Source organism: Mus pahari, chromosome 5 (assembly GCF_900095145.1).
Source record: "Mus pahari chromosome 5, PAHARI_EIJ_v1.1, whole genome shotgun sequence".
NCBI classification, from domain to species: Eukaryota; Metazoa; Chordata; class Mammalia; order Rodentia; family Muridae; genus Mus; species Mus pahari.
Window position 1 is genome coordinate 125,869,124 of NC_034594.1, and position 18,177 is coordinate 125,887,300.

The 18,177-nt window shown below is 39.6% G+C and overlaps 1 protein-coding gene across 11 annotated transcripts in view; it reads right to left on the bottom strand.

Annotated features, from left to right (window-relative positions):
- Smg7 (SMG7 nonsense mediated mRNA decay factor) overlaps nt 1-18,177 on the bottom strand; it is a 60,749-nt gene that overhangs the window by 3,319 nt on the left and 39,253 nt on the right. For 4 of the 11 annotated variants that reach the window (XM_029539256.1, XM_029539261.1, XM_029539257.1 and 1 more), the window contains 14 exons: nt 16,102-16,264; nt 15,487-15,640; nt 14,082-14,152; nt 13,230-13,290; nt 10,673-10,792; nt 9,100-9,526; nt 6,334-6,478; nt 5,395-5,777; nt 4,531-4,902; nt 3,731-3,880; nt 1,881-1,961; nt 1,384-1,543; nt 680-850; nt 414-559 (listed from right to left, as the gene is read on the bottom strand). In XM_029539256.1, the coding sequence (XP_029395116.1) occupies nt 414-559; nt 680-850; nt 1,384-1,543; nt 1,881-1,961; nt 3,731-3,880; nt 4,531-4,902; nt 5,395-5,777; nt 6,334-6,478; nt 9,100-9,526; nt 10,673-10,792; nt 13,230-13,290; nt 14,082-14,152; nt 15,487-15,640; nt 16,102-16,264 (2,604 nt within the window). The remainder of the gene's footprint in view (nt 1-413; nt 560-679; nt 851-1,383; nt 1,544-1,880; nt 1,962-3,730; nt 3,881-4,530; nt 4,903-5,394; nt 5,778-6,333; nt 6,479-9,099; nt 9,527-10,672; nt 10,793-13,229; nt 13,291-14,081; nt 14,153-15,486; nt 15,641-16,101; nt 16,265-18,177) is intronic. The other 7 variants (XM_021198933.2, XM_029539262.1, XM_021198936.2 and 4 more) reach the window with 3 other exon arrangements.

Consider the following 18,177-nt stretch of genomic DNA (forward strand, 5'->3'; position numbering starts at 1 on the left):
CAAGTCTAGATAGTTCCTAACTAAGATAATCTTAACACTGTGAACAGTGAAATTAAAGTTTTTTAAACAGCTTTTTAAACCAGGGTCATTCCTCCTACTCCGACCATTCTTCTGGAATTACATGCACCAACAAGTCCAGCCCAAACTATGTTTTAAGTCAAGTCAAGTATGTTGTAAGTAAAGTTCATATGGCATGACAATAAGTTTAATATAAGGCTTTAGGCAAACAAAACATTTAAAATTACATACTCTTAATAAGTCGAATAAGGCTAAACTCAAACTTAACAGGATTTAACATTAGGATGAAACTAAACGATCTAGCATTTTAGATGCCCTGATAACACACTCAGATGCCTCTCAATCCAGGGTAAAAGCAGGGACACTGCTGCAGCAGGAGCCTCGGGACCACTCACCTTTAGGCTTTCCATGAGGACAGCAGAGGAATCCTCCACGGAGGGGCCGTGGCCTGTCCAGGGGCCACTTGGAGTGCTAGCCTGATGCCAACTGCTCTCAGATGATGACGTTGCTGAGAGATAATCAACACCAAAACCACCCATGGCTAAGAGATAACAATAGGTAAGAATACAAAATGTTTTGTAAGTGGCAAATAGCAAACTTCAGGCAAAATCAGAACAAGTCACTCCCCTTCACCTGGTAGATAGAGAAATGTGGATCTCACCTGGTTTATCAGTTTTCCACCTATCTGCAGGCCGCCTATCCCTGTTATCTGGAGTCCCAATGGGTCCAAAATTAGAGAATGGAGCAGAATTATGGTTATGCGTTGGAGGAGAACTGGGCAGGCTGCTTGGGTTAGAGGAATGAGGAGACTGGCTGGCTGGTGTCGAGTGATCTGTTGAATAATAGCAATGTATGAACATAAATAGGGATTTCCCACACCAAACCAAGAACTAACATTTCCTTCAGATGTGGTAGTCAAAATTTGAATGAAAGCACTATAAGAAGGTTTTGGAGAAAAGGCCAAACAAAGACCATGAAGCAGTCTGTCTGATCACTGTTGTGTCTGACTGTACCTTATAAATTAAGACTTTATAAAGCTGAAATAAAAGGAGTCTGGAGAGATGGCTTTGCATTGGTATTGGGTGCTCTTCCACAGGACCTAGGACTGACTCGCAGCACCCTCATGGCAACTCAAAACCATCTCTAACTTCAATTCCAGGGGATCCAACACCCTCTTTCTGGCCCCAATGGACACTGCACACATGTGGCACATGGGCAAACACATAAAAAGTCCCCAAAACATTTCAAAAGAGAAACCATATATGATAATATAAAAAAACCTTCTAATTATAGAATCTGACTAATGTTTAGTCAAAATGGATAAAGGAAAGGCAAGTTTTATAATCTAAGTATTAGAGTTGATACCTGAACTGGCAGGAAGTGATGGAGACCATGGGGTCCCTTCAAAAAGGGAGTAAAGTGATGTTTCCTGGGAGGCGACTGAGGGGTTCAGTTCTGCCTTGGAACTGGTTGTCAGGTTTTTTCCATACACTTCATTGAACATACTGCTGTTTGGATATCTTTCCTAAAGATTAAGTTAACACCGCAGAAAAAGAGATTTAAGAAAGTCATGTTCATGGATGCTCAGCAGACCTATAAAGTTCTTAGTAAGACAAACTCCAAGACTTTAACTTCTTTCACTTTCATGTCTTTCTTTAACTTTGTATTTTGCTCTATATAAACTATCTGATCTGAGGCCATTAAAAAAAAAAAAAAAAAAAAAGGTCAACCAAGCTCTAAGAAATTGAGCATAGATGAGAAATGTAAAAGGCTCAAGTTTGTGATATACAGGCTACAGTCTACCCCCATCAGAGACAACCCAGCCTACAACACACATAAACGAACTACTCAAGTTTGCTTACCTGATTGACAGAGAACCCAGTGAGGGACAGGAAAGAAGATGAATGTGACATGAGCTCAGAAGGCTTCTCCAATAAGGATTTCTGCAGTCCCAGGTACAGGGAGGGGAAAAAAAGGTTATTTCTTCTACTTTCAAGTTAAAAACTAACACTTAAACATGTATCTACCTGTCCCATGGGAGAGGACTTAGGAACGGTTAATAGTATGTTCACTCTGATAATACAATGACTCCAACGAAGTGCCAGTTGTCACAGGTAAATCAAAACCTTCTTTTCTGGGTTTATCCGGTCTAGTGCAGAGATGCTGACAGGAAGGAACCAGGATTGGTTTTGGATATGACCTTCAGGAATTCCCGAAGGACAAATTATCCTAGCAGGTTTTACTTTCTAATGCTAAAACATTATTGACTTTAAAAAGCCTTTCAAATCCATTTTGATAGCTGGTTTTGTTTTCATGCTTTCTAAAGCAGCTGCCTTTGTGATATACTAAGTTGAGTTTCTTTTTAATGGTCCTAAGAAAGTGACTGGGGGTGGGAGCAGGGGAGAGAAAGCTGAATATAAGGCTTGCTGTTAATAGACAGCAGTTTAATAATTTGCTGAACACCCACTACATGTAAAGCATTTTCACATGCATTACATTATCAACTATGTTAAGTATAGGAAAGAATATTTTAAATTTTTTTTTAAAAAGCAAGAAAAAAAAGAAAAAGCACAAGAAACATGTGAAAAGGTCCTATTTTTTTCTATCATGGCCAGTTCCATGCAAATGAGCAGGAGCAGGAAGAGTTAATGGAGAAGGACACAAAGGTACATCTGCAGCAGCAGCCACCCCAGCTGAGCTGCATGGCTCCTAGGCTTCTGCCCTCAGGGAAGGAAGGAAGCCTTTACTGCTAACTTGCCCAGGCAAATTCAAATACTAGGAATGGCAGCTACCTTTCCTGACTCTATGGTTAATGGATTATTGCTCTATATTTACAGGAAAGAAAAGCCTAGAAAGAAAAACTCAAAAATCTTTTTAAGTTGTTTTAAGATGTGTGTGTGTGTGTGTGGAGTGGGGGGCGGTTTCATTATGTTTATACCCCAAACCCTCAGAATGATGTAAATACTCCTGAGCATACAGAGTGACATTCTGCAGCCTGGGGTCTAGAAGACTGTTCTCAAACAGTCTCAGTAACCAATCCTTTCATTTTATTCTATATTATCCTGACTATTTACATCCATAGCCACTCATTTATAGTCTTAAACCCTTTCTCCAAACAGTTTCTCCATTTTTTTAATTTTTTTTTTTTAAAGATTTATTTATTATATGTAAGTACACTGTAGCTGTCTTCAGACACTCCAGAAGAGGGAGTCAGATCTTGTTAAGGATGGTTATGAGCCACCATGTGGTTGCTGGGATTTGAACTCTGCACCTTTGGAAGAGCAGTTGGGTGCTCTTACCCGCTGAGCCATCTCACCAGTCCCAGTTTCTCCATTTTTATCCATTTTGTTTTACAATTCCAATTCTGAATTTAGACTATACAATATCTGATATTTGAGTCTAGGTTTATGTACTGCCTGAAAAAGAAGTTAATTTGCCAGTATCACCTAGAGTATGGGCAGACCAGTATAAGACATTTTCTGACTGACATATATTTAGGCTATGACTCTATAATTTGAGGGTACTAGAGCCACTACTAATTGGCTGTGCTCTACTACATTATCAGATTAATTTTAAGCAATACAGAAACATACTTTATATTCCTAAACAGAGGAAAGCCCCAGAAAGAAGAGCTCACCTACACAAGTATTATAAAAACCTCAGAAAAGAAGCTGTGGTTAGAGCAAGAAGCAGAATTATGTCAAATACATACAAAGAGGCTTCGTCCAGGAAGAGAGGCGAGAGGACCCAGCAGAGCTGGGTAAAGATCAGGAGGGTTAGAAAAGATCAGCTCTTCCTCTTCCTCCAAGGCAGCCAGACTCTTTAACAGGTCCGGAGGAAGCAGAGGGGAGCTCTTGGGGTCCTAGTGACAGAAAGGATCACTGTGAGATGCAATTAGGGACAAAAGCACTTAAGAATAGCAGCGAGATTGGTTAGTCAGATAACATGACTAAAGGCGAGGGTAGAGACATAACTGTGACGTAGGACACAGAGGAAAAGGCTGAAATACAAGTGAAAGGTGGCATGGGCAAAAGTGAAGGAAGACAGAGACAGAGACACAGAAGAGTGAGACCACCAACAGCGCAGGACGCAGACGCGAATGCAGCTATTGAGTAATTAACACAGGCAACAGTGCTTCCAACCTTATGCACTTCTCTTGATAACTGACTTTGTTCCACGTAATTTATTTAAATACCCACAAGACCTATTTTTAAATTTAGATGACTCAACCCAACTAAGGAGCTCTTCTCAGAATTCTTTATCACAATGCCATTAGATAATTTTTCTGCCAGACCAGTACAGTTCAGTAATACAGTTCAGCAACTGAACTCTTCTCCAAACACATGGTTTTGAAGAGGCCAACTCCTAGTCTTTATAATGTTTACGTCACATAAACATGTATTCGTTTTATGTATCAACTTAAAAAGCTGTGTGTATCTGAGATATTCTCGAGGTATACAACCACAGACTGGCGATGATCTCCACAGAACTTGGTGATAGGAAAGGACATACCTCGAATGGCATCCTGGGCACAGGATCCTGTTCTGGACGGAAGACTCCAGGTGACCGTTTGCTCCTGCGGTCCGTATTTGGTTGCTGAGCCATTACTGCTCTGTTATCAGCCATGCTGTAGGAAGAATCCCAGTAGAACCCTGGGACCTTGACTTCTGAGGGATTGTGGTTATATGGCTCCATGGGGAAAGGCTTCATTTTTTTCTCTAGAGGCTGCTGCTGTATTACAGGAGGTTGCAATGACGGCTCAAACAGTTTTATAGGGTCTTGGGTCTGAAGGTAGTAGGGCTGTTTCACAGGCATAATTTTCCCTAGTGGGCTTTGAACCTGAGGGGGATTCCACAGCTGTTTGGAGGCATCTGCCTGTTGATACTAAAAAAGAGACGCCTGTCAACCAGATGAAGATACACTGCAATCTCATTGACAGTTAATACTCTAGGCAAAAATGTAGCTTCCGCACGTTTTCAGAGAATTTTGAGAAGACAAGGACTCTGAACTCCCATCTTTTTTAAATTCAATTATTTAAGAAGTTTAATGAATGTGTACATAAGACAGGATGTGTTCCCTCTTCTGTTCCAAGTGCAACAAGATTATGACATTTAAGACTGGTATCACATTCACCTTAAACCTAAAGATTACAATTCTACTTCTATTCAATTTGCAGAAAATCTTTTAATAGAGCTAGCAATTAAGAAGCATGAACAAAGGTTCTAACATTATTACCCTTTACAAATAAAGCAAGAGGGCAAACATTTAGCCTTCCTAGCAACACAAACTTAAGTAGTATTCATTGAATGGTCAAACATGGAACTACCTCAGCATTTCTTGCCATTCTAAGCCAACAGTACACGTAACTTTGCACACCTGCTGGAATCCAGAGTGGTGAGGCGGGCTTTTCCCCAAAGCTGGTATGACTTTTGTAGGGGATTGCTGTTGCTGAGCTAGAGCTTGAACCTGCAATTGGCTTGTAGACTGTGCTGTTGGCTGAGCTGGTAAAGATGTAAGGGGTGGCTGGGAAGGTGGCTGTGACTGTTGAGGTCCCTGGTTCATTGGCCCTGGTCCAGAGGGCCGTTGCTGGCTGTAAGGAATGTGGGACTGTTTCCCAGCTTGCACCTGGTTTCCTGCTGGAGAGTGAGCTGTAGACTGAAGAAAGGTTCCGGGGACAGAAACACCAGCTGGGAAGGTGTAACCTGAGCCCATAGAAAATGCCACAGGAGGGGGGATAACATATGTTGGGGGCGGGAACCCTTTAAAACAGAAGAACATAGCTTTAGTTCTAAAGAAATTTGACAAAAGAAAGGTGTACAATTTGAGAAAAGGGTGTTTCTTACATATTATAAAAAGCAACAATGAGCCATGCAGGTCTTTAACATGACATTAAGAAATATAGACTATTGGTTTCTTTTTCCTCTAACATTAGAGTAATTGCTCTTCTAAAGATCTCTTGCCAGGCAGTGGTGGTGCACGCCTTTAATCCCAGCACTTGGGAGGCAGAGTCAGGAGGATTTCTGAGTTCCAGGACAGTCAGGGCAACACAGAGAAACCCTGTCTCAACCCCCCCTCCCAAAAAAGATACTTTCATGTTTTAATGACAGCATGGAGGAATCTTCATAGTAACTGAGCAGCACTAGTGTGTTAACTACAGAAAAATGACTAAATCAGAGCCCCTTAACCATTAGGGAAGCTAAACTTCTTTTCCCTTTATAGTTCAGCTTAGTTACACTGCCCCAAGATTACAAAGTAACCAGTGAGTGAACAGAAAGCCCCACACTAAAGGCATCAGGCAGAAGAATGTGTATTTACCTGGTCGGCTAGGAAGAGGAGGGAAGGCTCCAGGGTGATGAATGGGGATGAACTGAGAATTATTCGTTTGACTTGGAGTTTGAGTGACAGGAGTTTTCCTGGCTTCAGATACTGGAGTCTTTCTTAGTTCTGTCTGGGATTTTACCTACAATCAACAGAACCAAAACTAACCATAAAAACCTGTTACCTATGTATTAGAAAGAAGCACCTACTCTAAGAAAAATATTAAAATTTTACTATGTCCATCTACATTAATATAAGAAAATTAAAAAGAAACAAGGGCTTTCATTTACTAATACAATTATTTTGCTTTTTTATAATCACAGAAAAATAAGGAAAAGGAACATAGAAATCATTTGTTGTACAAGTGAGATATCTCATACCCACAGGCATGCCTTACAATCTTCACCTAGGGCTCTTCATGCTGAATTGTGATTTAATGAAAACTTATCTCAGAGGTGACACACCATGGCTCCTGGTTTAATTTTAACTAGATAGCACTTCTTTTAATTTATTTTTTAAAAAAGATTTATTATTATATCTGAGTTCACAGACACTGTCGCTGTCTTCAGACGCACCAGAAGAGGGCATCGGATCTCATTACGGATGGTTTGAGCCACCATGTGGTTGCTGGGATTTGAATTCAGGACCTCTGGAAGAGCAGTCAGTGCTCTTAACCACTGAGCCATCTCTCCAGCCCCCATAGGTAGCACTTCTTAAGACTCTTTAAACAAATACAAGAATACTTCCAGCAGCAACAAACAGGCCCAAAGTTCTAAATATCAAATTAACAAGGAGGTGCCATGGGCAGTCCTCAAAGTTGAGCAAAAGGCAAGAAAATAGTGACAGAAAAAGAGCATGATAATCCTATGTCTGCAAACTGTTGTGTTGCTGAGGCAAAGTTCTGCTATGTAGTCTTGGCTAGCTTAGAAACTGCTATGTAGTCCCAGCGGACCACAAATGTGTAGCAATCCTCCTGCCTGTCTTCTAAGTGCTGGGATTACAGGAATGTACTGCATACCTGTATGCCAGATTTACTTTTGTTATCTCCCAGTAGATTTGAGAGGGACTGAGGAGAGAAAAGGAGACTTTTATTATCAGAGTGGGTCTTACTGGGAGGTCACTGCAGAAGACAGAGAGAAGATGCTGGGCTTAGTCCTCAAACAGGTCTAGTTAATTCGGTGGGGTTTTTTTTTTGTTTTTTTTTTTTGTTTTTTTTTTTGTTTTCTTTGCCTTTCCTTCATACCCTCTTCTCTTCAGGCCATTTCCTGTATATGTGTGTAGTTTAGTGGATGGCTCACAGTTAGTAAAATGCCTGTGGACATGAAAATGAGAATTCAATCTCCAAATCCACACAAAAATACCAGCTGCAGCACTCCCAGTGCTGGCCAGGAGGAGTCAGGAAGACGGGTCAATGACTATCTAGCTCAATGCTGAGCTCTAAGCCAATGGGGGACCCCGTGTCAAAGGAAACAGATGTCCTTCCTGAGGATGACACCTAAGGTTGTGCTCTCACCTTCATGAGCACACATGAGTGTACTGGCAGAGCACACAAACAAATTAAAAAAACCGGGAACCACATTTTGTTGCCATCACCCCCCCGGCCCCCGCCATTCTATCAGGCAGGCTTCTTGCTGATAAGCAGCCCACTGCAGTAGAGGCCCACAAGGCAAACATCTACATTTGTCAAAATGAACCAACAAACCATACAACTTCTTACAGAGTCATCAAAACATTGATGGCATTAATAAAAGTCAAGATCCTTTTGTATTATATGACATTAACAGTATTCCTTTTGGAAACGTATAAAAAGGGTTACAAATAGCTGCGACGTGGTTTCTCAAACAAGATTTGAGTTCTTGTTTTACCAATATCTGAATCAGGATACTGCTACTGTATAACATCACTGGCTCAAACAGGTATAATGTAGAGAAAAGGTGCTTCAGTTTTCTAAAAAAAAAAAAAAAAAAAACCAAAAAAAAACAACCCACAAAAAACAAAAAAAATAAACAAAAACCAAAAAAGTTAAGTTTTACTTTGTACAGTGAACCGTGTTTGTTTTTTGTTTAAAGATTTATTTATTTATTAAATGCAAGTACACTGTAGTTGTCTTCAGACACTCCAGAAGAGGGCATTAGATTTCATTGCGGATGGTTGTGAGCCACCATGTGGTTGCTGGGATTTGAACTCAGGACCTCCAGAAGAACAGCTGGTGCTCTTAACTACTGAGCTATATCTCCAGCCCCCNCCCCCCCCGTTTGTTTTTAAGATAGGGTCACTATGTACCCTAGCTTGCCTAGAACTTACTATGTAGACCAGACTTGGTCTCTTACTTCAAAGACCCACATACCTCTGCCTCTTGAGTGCTGAGTTTAAAGGTATATTTTATTATCACACCCAGCCTGCATAACTCTCGGTGGGGCGGGGAGAATAAAACAACAGAAAGCTTTGATATACTTTTAATTCTACTAGATGCTATGAAACCCCAAAACTCCTCTGTTATATTAATTGGTAATTATACTTTCCAAAGAAAAATACAACCCTGTGTAGAGCACTTAAAGAAAACTTCACTGACACAGGAACTCCTTCAAATTGATAAAGTCACCACCTACTACAGCTCTGTCTATACATACCTTCCTATGAGGTAAAAGAATGCACTTAAGCTTCAGAACGGCTAATGTACTGGTCTTTATGAATGACACGAGAAACATTGCCGTTTGTTGTGTGAGCCTTCTCTCCCTGCTTTATAGTTCAAATACAGCTTACCTGCACTGCCACACTCTGCTTTCCTGTTTCCTGCAACTTTCCTAAGGTGCATCTCTTGGTCTCAGCTCTCCTCTTGCTGCTGTCCTTCTGTCCGTCATCCTGAGTTACAGTTACTCCTTTGCTATAGTCCCTTCTCACCTCTTTGGGAGGAAAGCTTCTTCCTTGGTCTCTGTTCACTTCTCGTGGCTTGATGTTCTCTTTAAAGGTGACCACTGGCTTCTCTCCTGAGTCACAGCTGTTGCTTGGATTTCGGCCTGTAGACAGCACTGATTTCAGTCCTGGGCTCCCATCCGTAGCTAGTGACTCTATCACAGATGTTTCTTGTAGGATGAGGTTCTCTTTGGCTTCACTGGGGTCTTCTAGTATTAATTCTGGGATTTCTGTGATAAATAACAATTTTCCTACCTCATTTTCACACTGAATCAGCCTAAAAAAGCAAGAATAAATTAATATATATATATATAAAAACATAAGCTACAAAGATAAGTAACTCAGTTGTGTGTAGCTTCAACAATTATTTTTTTTAAAGATTTATTTATTATTATATGTAAGTACACTGTAGCTGTCTTCAGACACTCCAGAAGAGGGCATCAGACCTTATTACGGATGGTTGTGAACCACCATGTGGTTGCTGGGATTTGAACTCAGGACCTTTAGAAGAGCAGACTTCATCTCACCAGCCCCAACAATTATTTTTATAGCAAAAAACCCAGTATTACTCAGTAACCGAGACTCTTGTGACTATATTTCACATCAGCACATCACAGTCTCCTCTTTTCCCCCTTCTAATAATCGTGGTTACTCTTACTGAGCATGATTTAAGACACTAGTCTAAGTCCTTGACATAGCCTATTAAGGGAGGTGTCTTATAGATGAAGTGAAGCCCAGAAATGGTCTAAGTTTATTTACGCATGCAAGCATTCAAAAGTGCACAGAGCATGGCAGGAGTTTAAATACAAACATTAAGAAATAATAGTATCTGACTCTGAACAGGATATGTCCCATCAGGAAGATGCCAGGTTCACAGAAAAGATCAAAGCCAGAAACTGATCATGAACCTAACCGACTCCAAAATTTGTGTTCTTCTCATTGCACCAGTAACCTCGTTGCTTTGTCTTTAACTAGTGCTAAAAGCATGCATGGCCTTGCTGTACTGAGTGAAACTGACCAGCACATCCGTGCCAAACTAATCACCCACTAGACCCAACAATATCCAACCCAATCCAAATAGTACAGATGGTTATGACCACTTGGCTCCTAACAAGATATGCTACCAATACTGTCTTAGTTCACCATAGGTTTTTTTTTTTTTTTTTTTAAAGATTTATTTATTATATATAAATACACTGTATCTTCAGACACCCCAGAAGAGGGCATCAGACCTTATTACAGATGGTTGTGAATCACCATATGGTTGCTAGGATTTGAACTCAGGACCTTTAGAAGAACAGTCAGTGTCAGTGCTCTGAACCTCTGAGCCATCTCTCCAGCCTCCATAGTTTTATACCATTAGTATACACGTGTGTGATGATAAAGGGATTGAAAGGAATGCAGGAGCAGGCCATGGTCATACCGTGGCTGGTTATCAGCAATCCATTTCCCTATGGAGATCAAACGCTGCTGTCGTATTCGTCGTTGTTGACCCTCTTTGTCTCCTGTAATACCCTGATGGCCTTTGGAAAAATCCAAGTTCCTAAAAATGACATAGCATATTATAGAAGATTAAATACTGAAGAAAATTTCCAGGAAACCAAATGTAAATACATTATTTTCCACACAGACTATAATCAACTGTATTTGCTTGAATTTATACTTCCAAATAAAAGAAACAAAGCAGGAAATAAAATCAAGGTTCATCATATTAATCTTAATCACTATACACAGGCTGTATACCTTTAATGCATGCCTTTAATACCAGCACTTGGGAGGCAGAGGCAGGTGGGTATCTGTGAATTTGAGGCCAGTCTGGTCTCCCAAGTTAGTTCTAGGACAGCCAAGGCTACATAAAGAAACCCTGTCTCAGACAACAACAACATAGTGGTAAGGGTCTCTGATGCACATTTCTTATTTTTTATGTGCATGAAGTGTTTTGCTATATGTATGTATTTGCACTATATGTATGCCTGATACTCATGAGACCAGAAGAGGGCATTGGATTCCCTCGGACTGGAGTTTCAGGTGCTTTTGAGTTGCCACATGGGTACTGGGAATCAAACCTGGGTCCTTTGCGAGCAAAGAGTGCTCTTAGCCATATCTCTAGCTCCTGGGGTACCTATTACAAAAACCATCACTGTACTTTTTGTTCTCTAAATCAGAAAAATGTGCAATTGTCATAAAGCATAGGGACAGAGAGCAAACCAATGTGGAAAGGGCTCCTGAGATCTCCTGTCATTAATTTTAAAAGAGAGTCAAGGGTGATGGTGTATGCCTGTTAATTCTGGCATTTCAGAGATGGAGGCAGGACACTCTGGGCTTTTCATAATGAAATCATGCATATCTCCAAACCAAAATGCAATTAAGCAAATTAGGCTGAAGAACACAAAGGTAAGTGAAAAACAGTAAGCATCTTCAGGAAAAAAGTATTTAAAATTAAACCTGGTAAACCTTGTAATAAAACCACATAAAGAATAAAAAAGAAAGTGAAAGAATTGAATTCCTTCCCAAAAACTATGGGATGGTTTCTGAGCGACACTTGAGCTGGAGCTTATCAGGCAGAACTACTGACCAAGACAGTAGAGAAAAGGCCAAGGAGCAGATGTCGACGTTCTAGTGCAGCACGAACAAAGCATATAGAGAAAAATACAGAGCCATTCAGAGGGACACAGCTGAGTGTACAGTAAATATAAATAAAGGGGAGGGGGAAAGAAGAGGCAGAAAATAGGGCAGAGGGGCAAAGAGCTGGACGGTGTGAGAGCTGACTGTGAGTAAGTGAGGGAGGGAGCGAATAAGCGAGTGAGTGAGTGAGCTGACGGTGTGAGGAGGCAACAAGAGGTGGACTGTTCTCAAACTTGGACATCAAGCTAAAGGAGATCCCAGAATAACTGTAGAACTTGAGTTTTTGATTTTGTCATGAGACGCTGTCAGAAGTCACCTGACAGTGCTATCAGAGACATTTTGGTAATAAGATTATAACCCTTGATGAGGGAAAAAAAAGGCATTTCTCATTTCTGAATTGCCGAATAAAGTGTGTCAACAGACCTCATGCTACAAGAATTAAAAGGCAAATTATTTAACAACTGCTTAAAAATTATTAAAGCAGGAATGATAAACTGTTACAAAGATGTCAAACAGTATTTGTGACTAAACTGTTTTTTTTTCTTTAACTTTTTAGATGTTAAAGCTTACGGTTATATTTCAGGATTATTGTTTCACAGTGTAGCAGCTTAAAGTAGCTAACAAAAAAATAAATCCATAGCTTAAGAACAAAGTCATTAGAATGGTAACTAAGATGACAGGGACAGCTTTCAGTAGCAGGCTGAGAAATAAGTAAACCTGAAGTCAGTAAGGGCAGCCCACATTGCTCTTAAGAAAAAGATGGAGGGAGACTGCCTGTGAATTTTATTTTATAGAATGAAACAAAACAAAACAAAAATACCAGTAACAATAACAACAATAGCAAAAACAAACCACACTTGCCATGTTAGTAGGCTAAAGGAAGACAGCTATTTGGGAAGAAACAGAAAAAGAAAACCACCAAAACCAGTGGGAGATACACTGTGAAGCATAGTAGTAAGAGAGAATAAGATAGAAGGTAGACCAAGAGGGCAGGGAGAGACCACGGGGGTGGGGGTGGGGGTGGGGGTGGGGGAGCGTGCGGGAGGGCTGCAGAAGGGGATCCCTTTCTTGTAAAACTGATATGTGTAAGGTACAAGAAAACATGCACATACTTACATGGAGTGAACTACGGGTATCTTTATCACTCTTAGCCTTATTCCCTTGAGACAGGGTCTCTCATTGAACCCTCACATGCAAACCATGCCCACATCCCACTCACGACGCCCAGACCAATAAACAAACAAATAAATAGATGTTAAAGAAAGATGACACAGTTGGGACAAATCAAAGGCTCCTCTACAGGTAGGCCAGATTCCTACAAATTTTAACACTGGAGTCTCTTCAAAGCTCCTTACCTGAAAGAAGGTCTTAAAGCCAAGAATCCTTGTAATTCAAACTCCTCTGGAAGTGGTGTGGCTAAAAAAGGAAGACACCAGAAATTGTAAGTATTTTAGAAACCCTGCCTGTCGCCTCTGATCCCTAGATAGCCCTAACATACAATACAAAACACTCAAGTTGCTGGGCAGAAAGAACTTCCTCATCTGTTCTCTCAAGAATTTACAAACTTAGTTAGGCGTGGCAATACATTTAATCCCAGCACCCAGGAGGCAGAGGCAGGTGGAGCCCTGAGTTGAAGGGCAGCCTGGTTACAGGACAGCTAGATCTACGTAAAGAAACCCTGTCACCCTGTCATGAAAAACCTAAACACAAAACCAAAACAACAACAACAAAAAAACCAACCTAAAGATTCCAGAGCTTTATTATCAAATCTAGTAAGCCCAATATTTAGGTTACATGTGACCTTTAAGTTACCCAGTGACAACACTAATATCAGTGAGAGTGTACAAGAAATAATTTTTGGTATTATAAAGACCCAGTGACTTATTGTAAATTACTAATAATGGAAGAGGGAGAAGGTCCATGCTGCTTAGCACAGCACTATCTATGAAGACAATTTAGATGATCAGAGTGTACACATGCACAGGTATGTCTGTGTGCCAGGACAGCCTCAGATGTCATTCTCGGGAACGCAGTCCACCTCCTCTGAGAAAAGGTCTCTTACTGACCTGGAACTATCCAATTAGGCTAGACTGGCAGGCAAGAGAAAGCTCCTCTTGGTTCTGGCTTGCCAGAACAGGGATTGCAGGTTGGAAGGACATTATTTTCATGGATTCTAGGTACCAATACACAATTTAGGTACCTCTTACCATTAGTATTTGAGAGATCATCTTCACGGGGATGGAAACTATTTAGAAGAGAAATTAGCCAGGGCCAAATGCTGTAAATTTAAAAAAAAAAAAAAATTCAGATTTATTCTTATACAAGAAAACTTAGAATACTTATAAATTACGAAAATGACATCTCCACTCTTTACTCATCATCCCACTACTCGGACATCTTAAAGGCTATGTAAATCCCAACTGACACTTTCAAAACTACATAGGCAGAAACACATGTGAGAGATGTACTACTGTATACTGTTTCCCAAATCTCGTTTAATGGGTATAAAATAATTTGTCAAAGATTGAATATATACATTTCCAGAAGAGTGGAAATGTTCTTCAGCTACTGACAAGGAATGGCTACACTAAATTGAAATCTCTATTCCAAGTGAATCACAGTGACTTTTTTAAGGGTCCAGGACATGGCTATAATCTCCTTGTCCACTCCATGTACAACCCAAAGGATCACTGCAGAAACAAAAGCAGCAGCCAAGTCTTGTCCCCAAACAAGAAACCTCTGTGAGCCAGCAGAAAACAAAGAGTCCTTAGCTTAGAGTTCCTGACAATTCATTAAATAAAACACAAGTTTGACTTTTAGAGTACACATAAGCAAAAATTTTATACAAAAAAGCAGTACCTAAAATCTTGTACTAGCATTGCCACATTAATATGAAAAGGAGACAGATACTATCCTATATGCTACACTCCTAAATCACATTCATGGCAATGTTAAAAATGAAGGGACTTGTGTTTGGGGAGGAGGAGAATTCTAACGAGGTCCCATTACTTATTAATTAGATACTCCCTTGTTGGTGTGTACATCCCAGGTCACAGCAGAAACTTCCGAGTTAAAACAACTACTAAGACATGCAGGGGAGGAACTCTGCTACTGCAGTCTTTTGGAAACATTATTTCTACAATCAAAAGCACACTGAAAATGCCATTCATCACTAAAATCAAAGGTTCTTAAGAACCGTTTCTGTCTTAAGGAAAGTAAGAATTCTTTTCAGTCATCTATAGTTAAATAAAATAAAAAGTATAGTTACAAGGTAGAATCACTTTGTGTACAGAAAAAGGAAGTTTATCATTTAACGAAAACAGAATCGGGAGATACGGCTCAGAAAGACAAACTTGATTTTTAATGTCAAGTTCATTTTGAAAATCTGTCTCTTCATGATATGGCAACTGGGAACAGGAGCTACAAATTTCTAAGATCATGGGCCTAACAAAGAATTCAAAATAAATGAAAGTATACATAGATGCTTTCATTTCAATTTTCACAGAATGTGCAGAAAACAGTCAATTCTTCAATATTCTTTTAGCAGGCAGTTTTCCTGTGTCTCTAAATCAAACAAACCACCCAACTACCATAATATTTTATAACACTTACTACTGTCTTTCATCCACCACTGCTTCTTGAAAGACTCTAGGTCGGAGTCTTAGCCAGTCCATGGAGACCTTGACTGCAGGAAGGGGGTAGGCATTGTTGGACTCCTGAGAATCATTCTGGAGAGGACATTTGCACAGGATGCCAAGGAAAGACACTTGGGGATGGGATGGAGAAAAAGATTCAGAATATATAAGGCATTTGAAACAGCATACAAGTTTAAGATATTACTATGGGCCTTCTGCTGTATTAAATAGTCTCGTATCTTAGTTTCCTTCTAAATAGATATTTTCAGCTGGGCATGGTAGCCCATGGCTATAATTCCAGTATCCAAGAGGCTGGAACATGAGGATCATGAAGTTCAAGGTCAGCCTGGGAATACATGGTAAGACTATCAAAAAACAGAAAGAGAAAAACACTTTCTGTGTTAAAATGTTATATTGAGCAGATAAGTGGTATAAAGCAGACATAAGGACAGGCTTTGATATTTAAGTCTCTCTGACCCACTATTAAGAAATATAGGGCTCATTTTATGTATCATTGCATCTGGCAACATAGATGTACAAAAATACATGTAGACTGACTGCACCTTTCAAAGCTGAATGATTTGATACTCACTAAAGAGGGCCAGCAACTGTGTCCAACACAGCTGTTCATCTTGGCTGTAACTGTGTTGTTCTGTTTCATTGCTAAAGTCACGAAGATGATGAAGTTGAAACAGGTTAATGACAGTGACATGAACTAACTGTTGAGAGTTGAAAGCTTTTTGGAACAGCAGTCTCTGTAATGGAAGACAAAGATACTGTATATATTACCAAGAGCAGGATCTTAGACACAAGAATTACTAAACATCCACACTGAGAATCACAGTGTTGTAATAGCATCATTACTGGATGACCAAACTGTCCCACTCTTTATTCTAGTATTTTATACAGTTCTAAAGTCTACGAAAAAAACTACACTAGAAAGGATTAATTCAGGTCCTTCTCAGTTGTTTAAACTATTGCTTGAGCATTTTTGCTTTAAGAAACTGTCCATGTATTAAATAAAGATTTATCTACTTTTATTTTTTATAAGTATAGCAAATTTGCCTGAGTGCATTGTCTGTGTACCACATGCTTGCTTGTGGACAAAAGATGGTGTTTGATTCCCTGGAACTGGAGTTATGGATAGGTACAAGCTCCCATGTGGGTTTGGAAATGGAACTGGGTTTTCTGGAAGAGCAGCTGAGCAATCTCTCCAGCCCCAGAAACAGCATATACTTTTAATATGGCCCGAGATGAAAGTATTTGGGCTATACATATATTTACACATTTAGAAGATATATACTGATATATACTGAATAAAGTGTTTTAAAAGGACAAATGATTGAAAGCAGATGTATGTAGTGAAAAAATTCCAAACAAAAAGATTTAAGTATTATTTTGAACCCTTGATACATGAACCATGACTTAGAGTTGTCCTAAACTTTAAACTTTCAATAAAGAGAACCTTTATAAACAACACAGAAACCGCATACTTGGGGGCACAGGGACAAATGACATGCTGAAGTTGCCATTAGGATGTCTAATAAGCACCTTTAATGAACATGCTGAAATTTTCATAGGAAATTCCACATGATTTTTACTAAGCTTCATTTACACAGTGATTTGTGCACATGGTAACCTGCACAGCAGTGTATGACATTACCATCATAATGGAACTCTATATTCTCAGTTAGTTGTCTCTATGTGATCACATTTCTGCTTTAACATCTGTGATGGGATTTGATTACTCCCACATGGAATAATTTCCAAACCTAAGTTCCTGAAAAGTTGACAGCTACTAGGATGGATACTTTTAGTTGTAGCCAGCCCTGCTCCATCTCTCCCCAGGAAGCAGTTTATAGAGGATAGCAGAATCAAGTGTCATTAGTCTTCTGGTAAGAATTGATAATATATCAGATGTAGCCAGGTTTGCCATGATTATAATGATGTGGGCAATTTTGAGCGGTCAGCAAGAGCTAAAAGAGGAAGACTTAACTGAACACACATACTCACACACAACTCAAAAACCGTAACAACCCCCCCACAAAACAAAACCAAAACAAAGACCCAGAAAAGATTGTTCTTGCAGTTCCACACCAGTTGACTGCGCTGATGCCATATCAAACATATCATCACCTTCCGTGTATTCTAAGACTTCTATTTTCTGCTTTTATAATAAGCATCTACCCTTCTAAATAAGCTAATGATTTATATTGATTATACTTTAAATCCAACAACTCTATTCAGATTCTAATATTCTTTTCTAGGCTAAGAAATTGAGGGCACTCAAATGATAGTGTTCCTTTTACACCCAACCCTATATACACATGGCCCAAGTTTAAATAGGCCACTGGGAAGAAGAAAACAGAAGCCCAGTAAAAATTATTTTGTAGCAAACTATTTCTATTATAAATGATCAACTCAACAGTTATCTGTATTTTACATTGACTATATTTGGCTAATTAATGCCTTTACTTTCCAAGTTTTGTGTTGTTGTTTTGGACAGTTTATCACTATAAACTAAACTCTCTTGTTTCTTAATATATTTATACTTCAATCCGTTTTGCCAACTGGCAGGGGGTCAATGAAAAGGTTGTTTCAACAATGACTAGATACCATATATTTCAGATAGCAAGAGGAAAGCTAGATGCAAGGACTTCATATATTT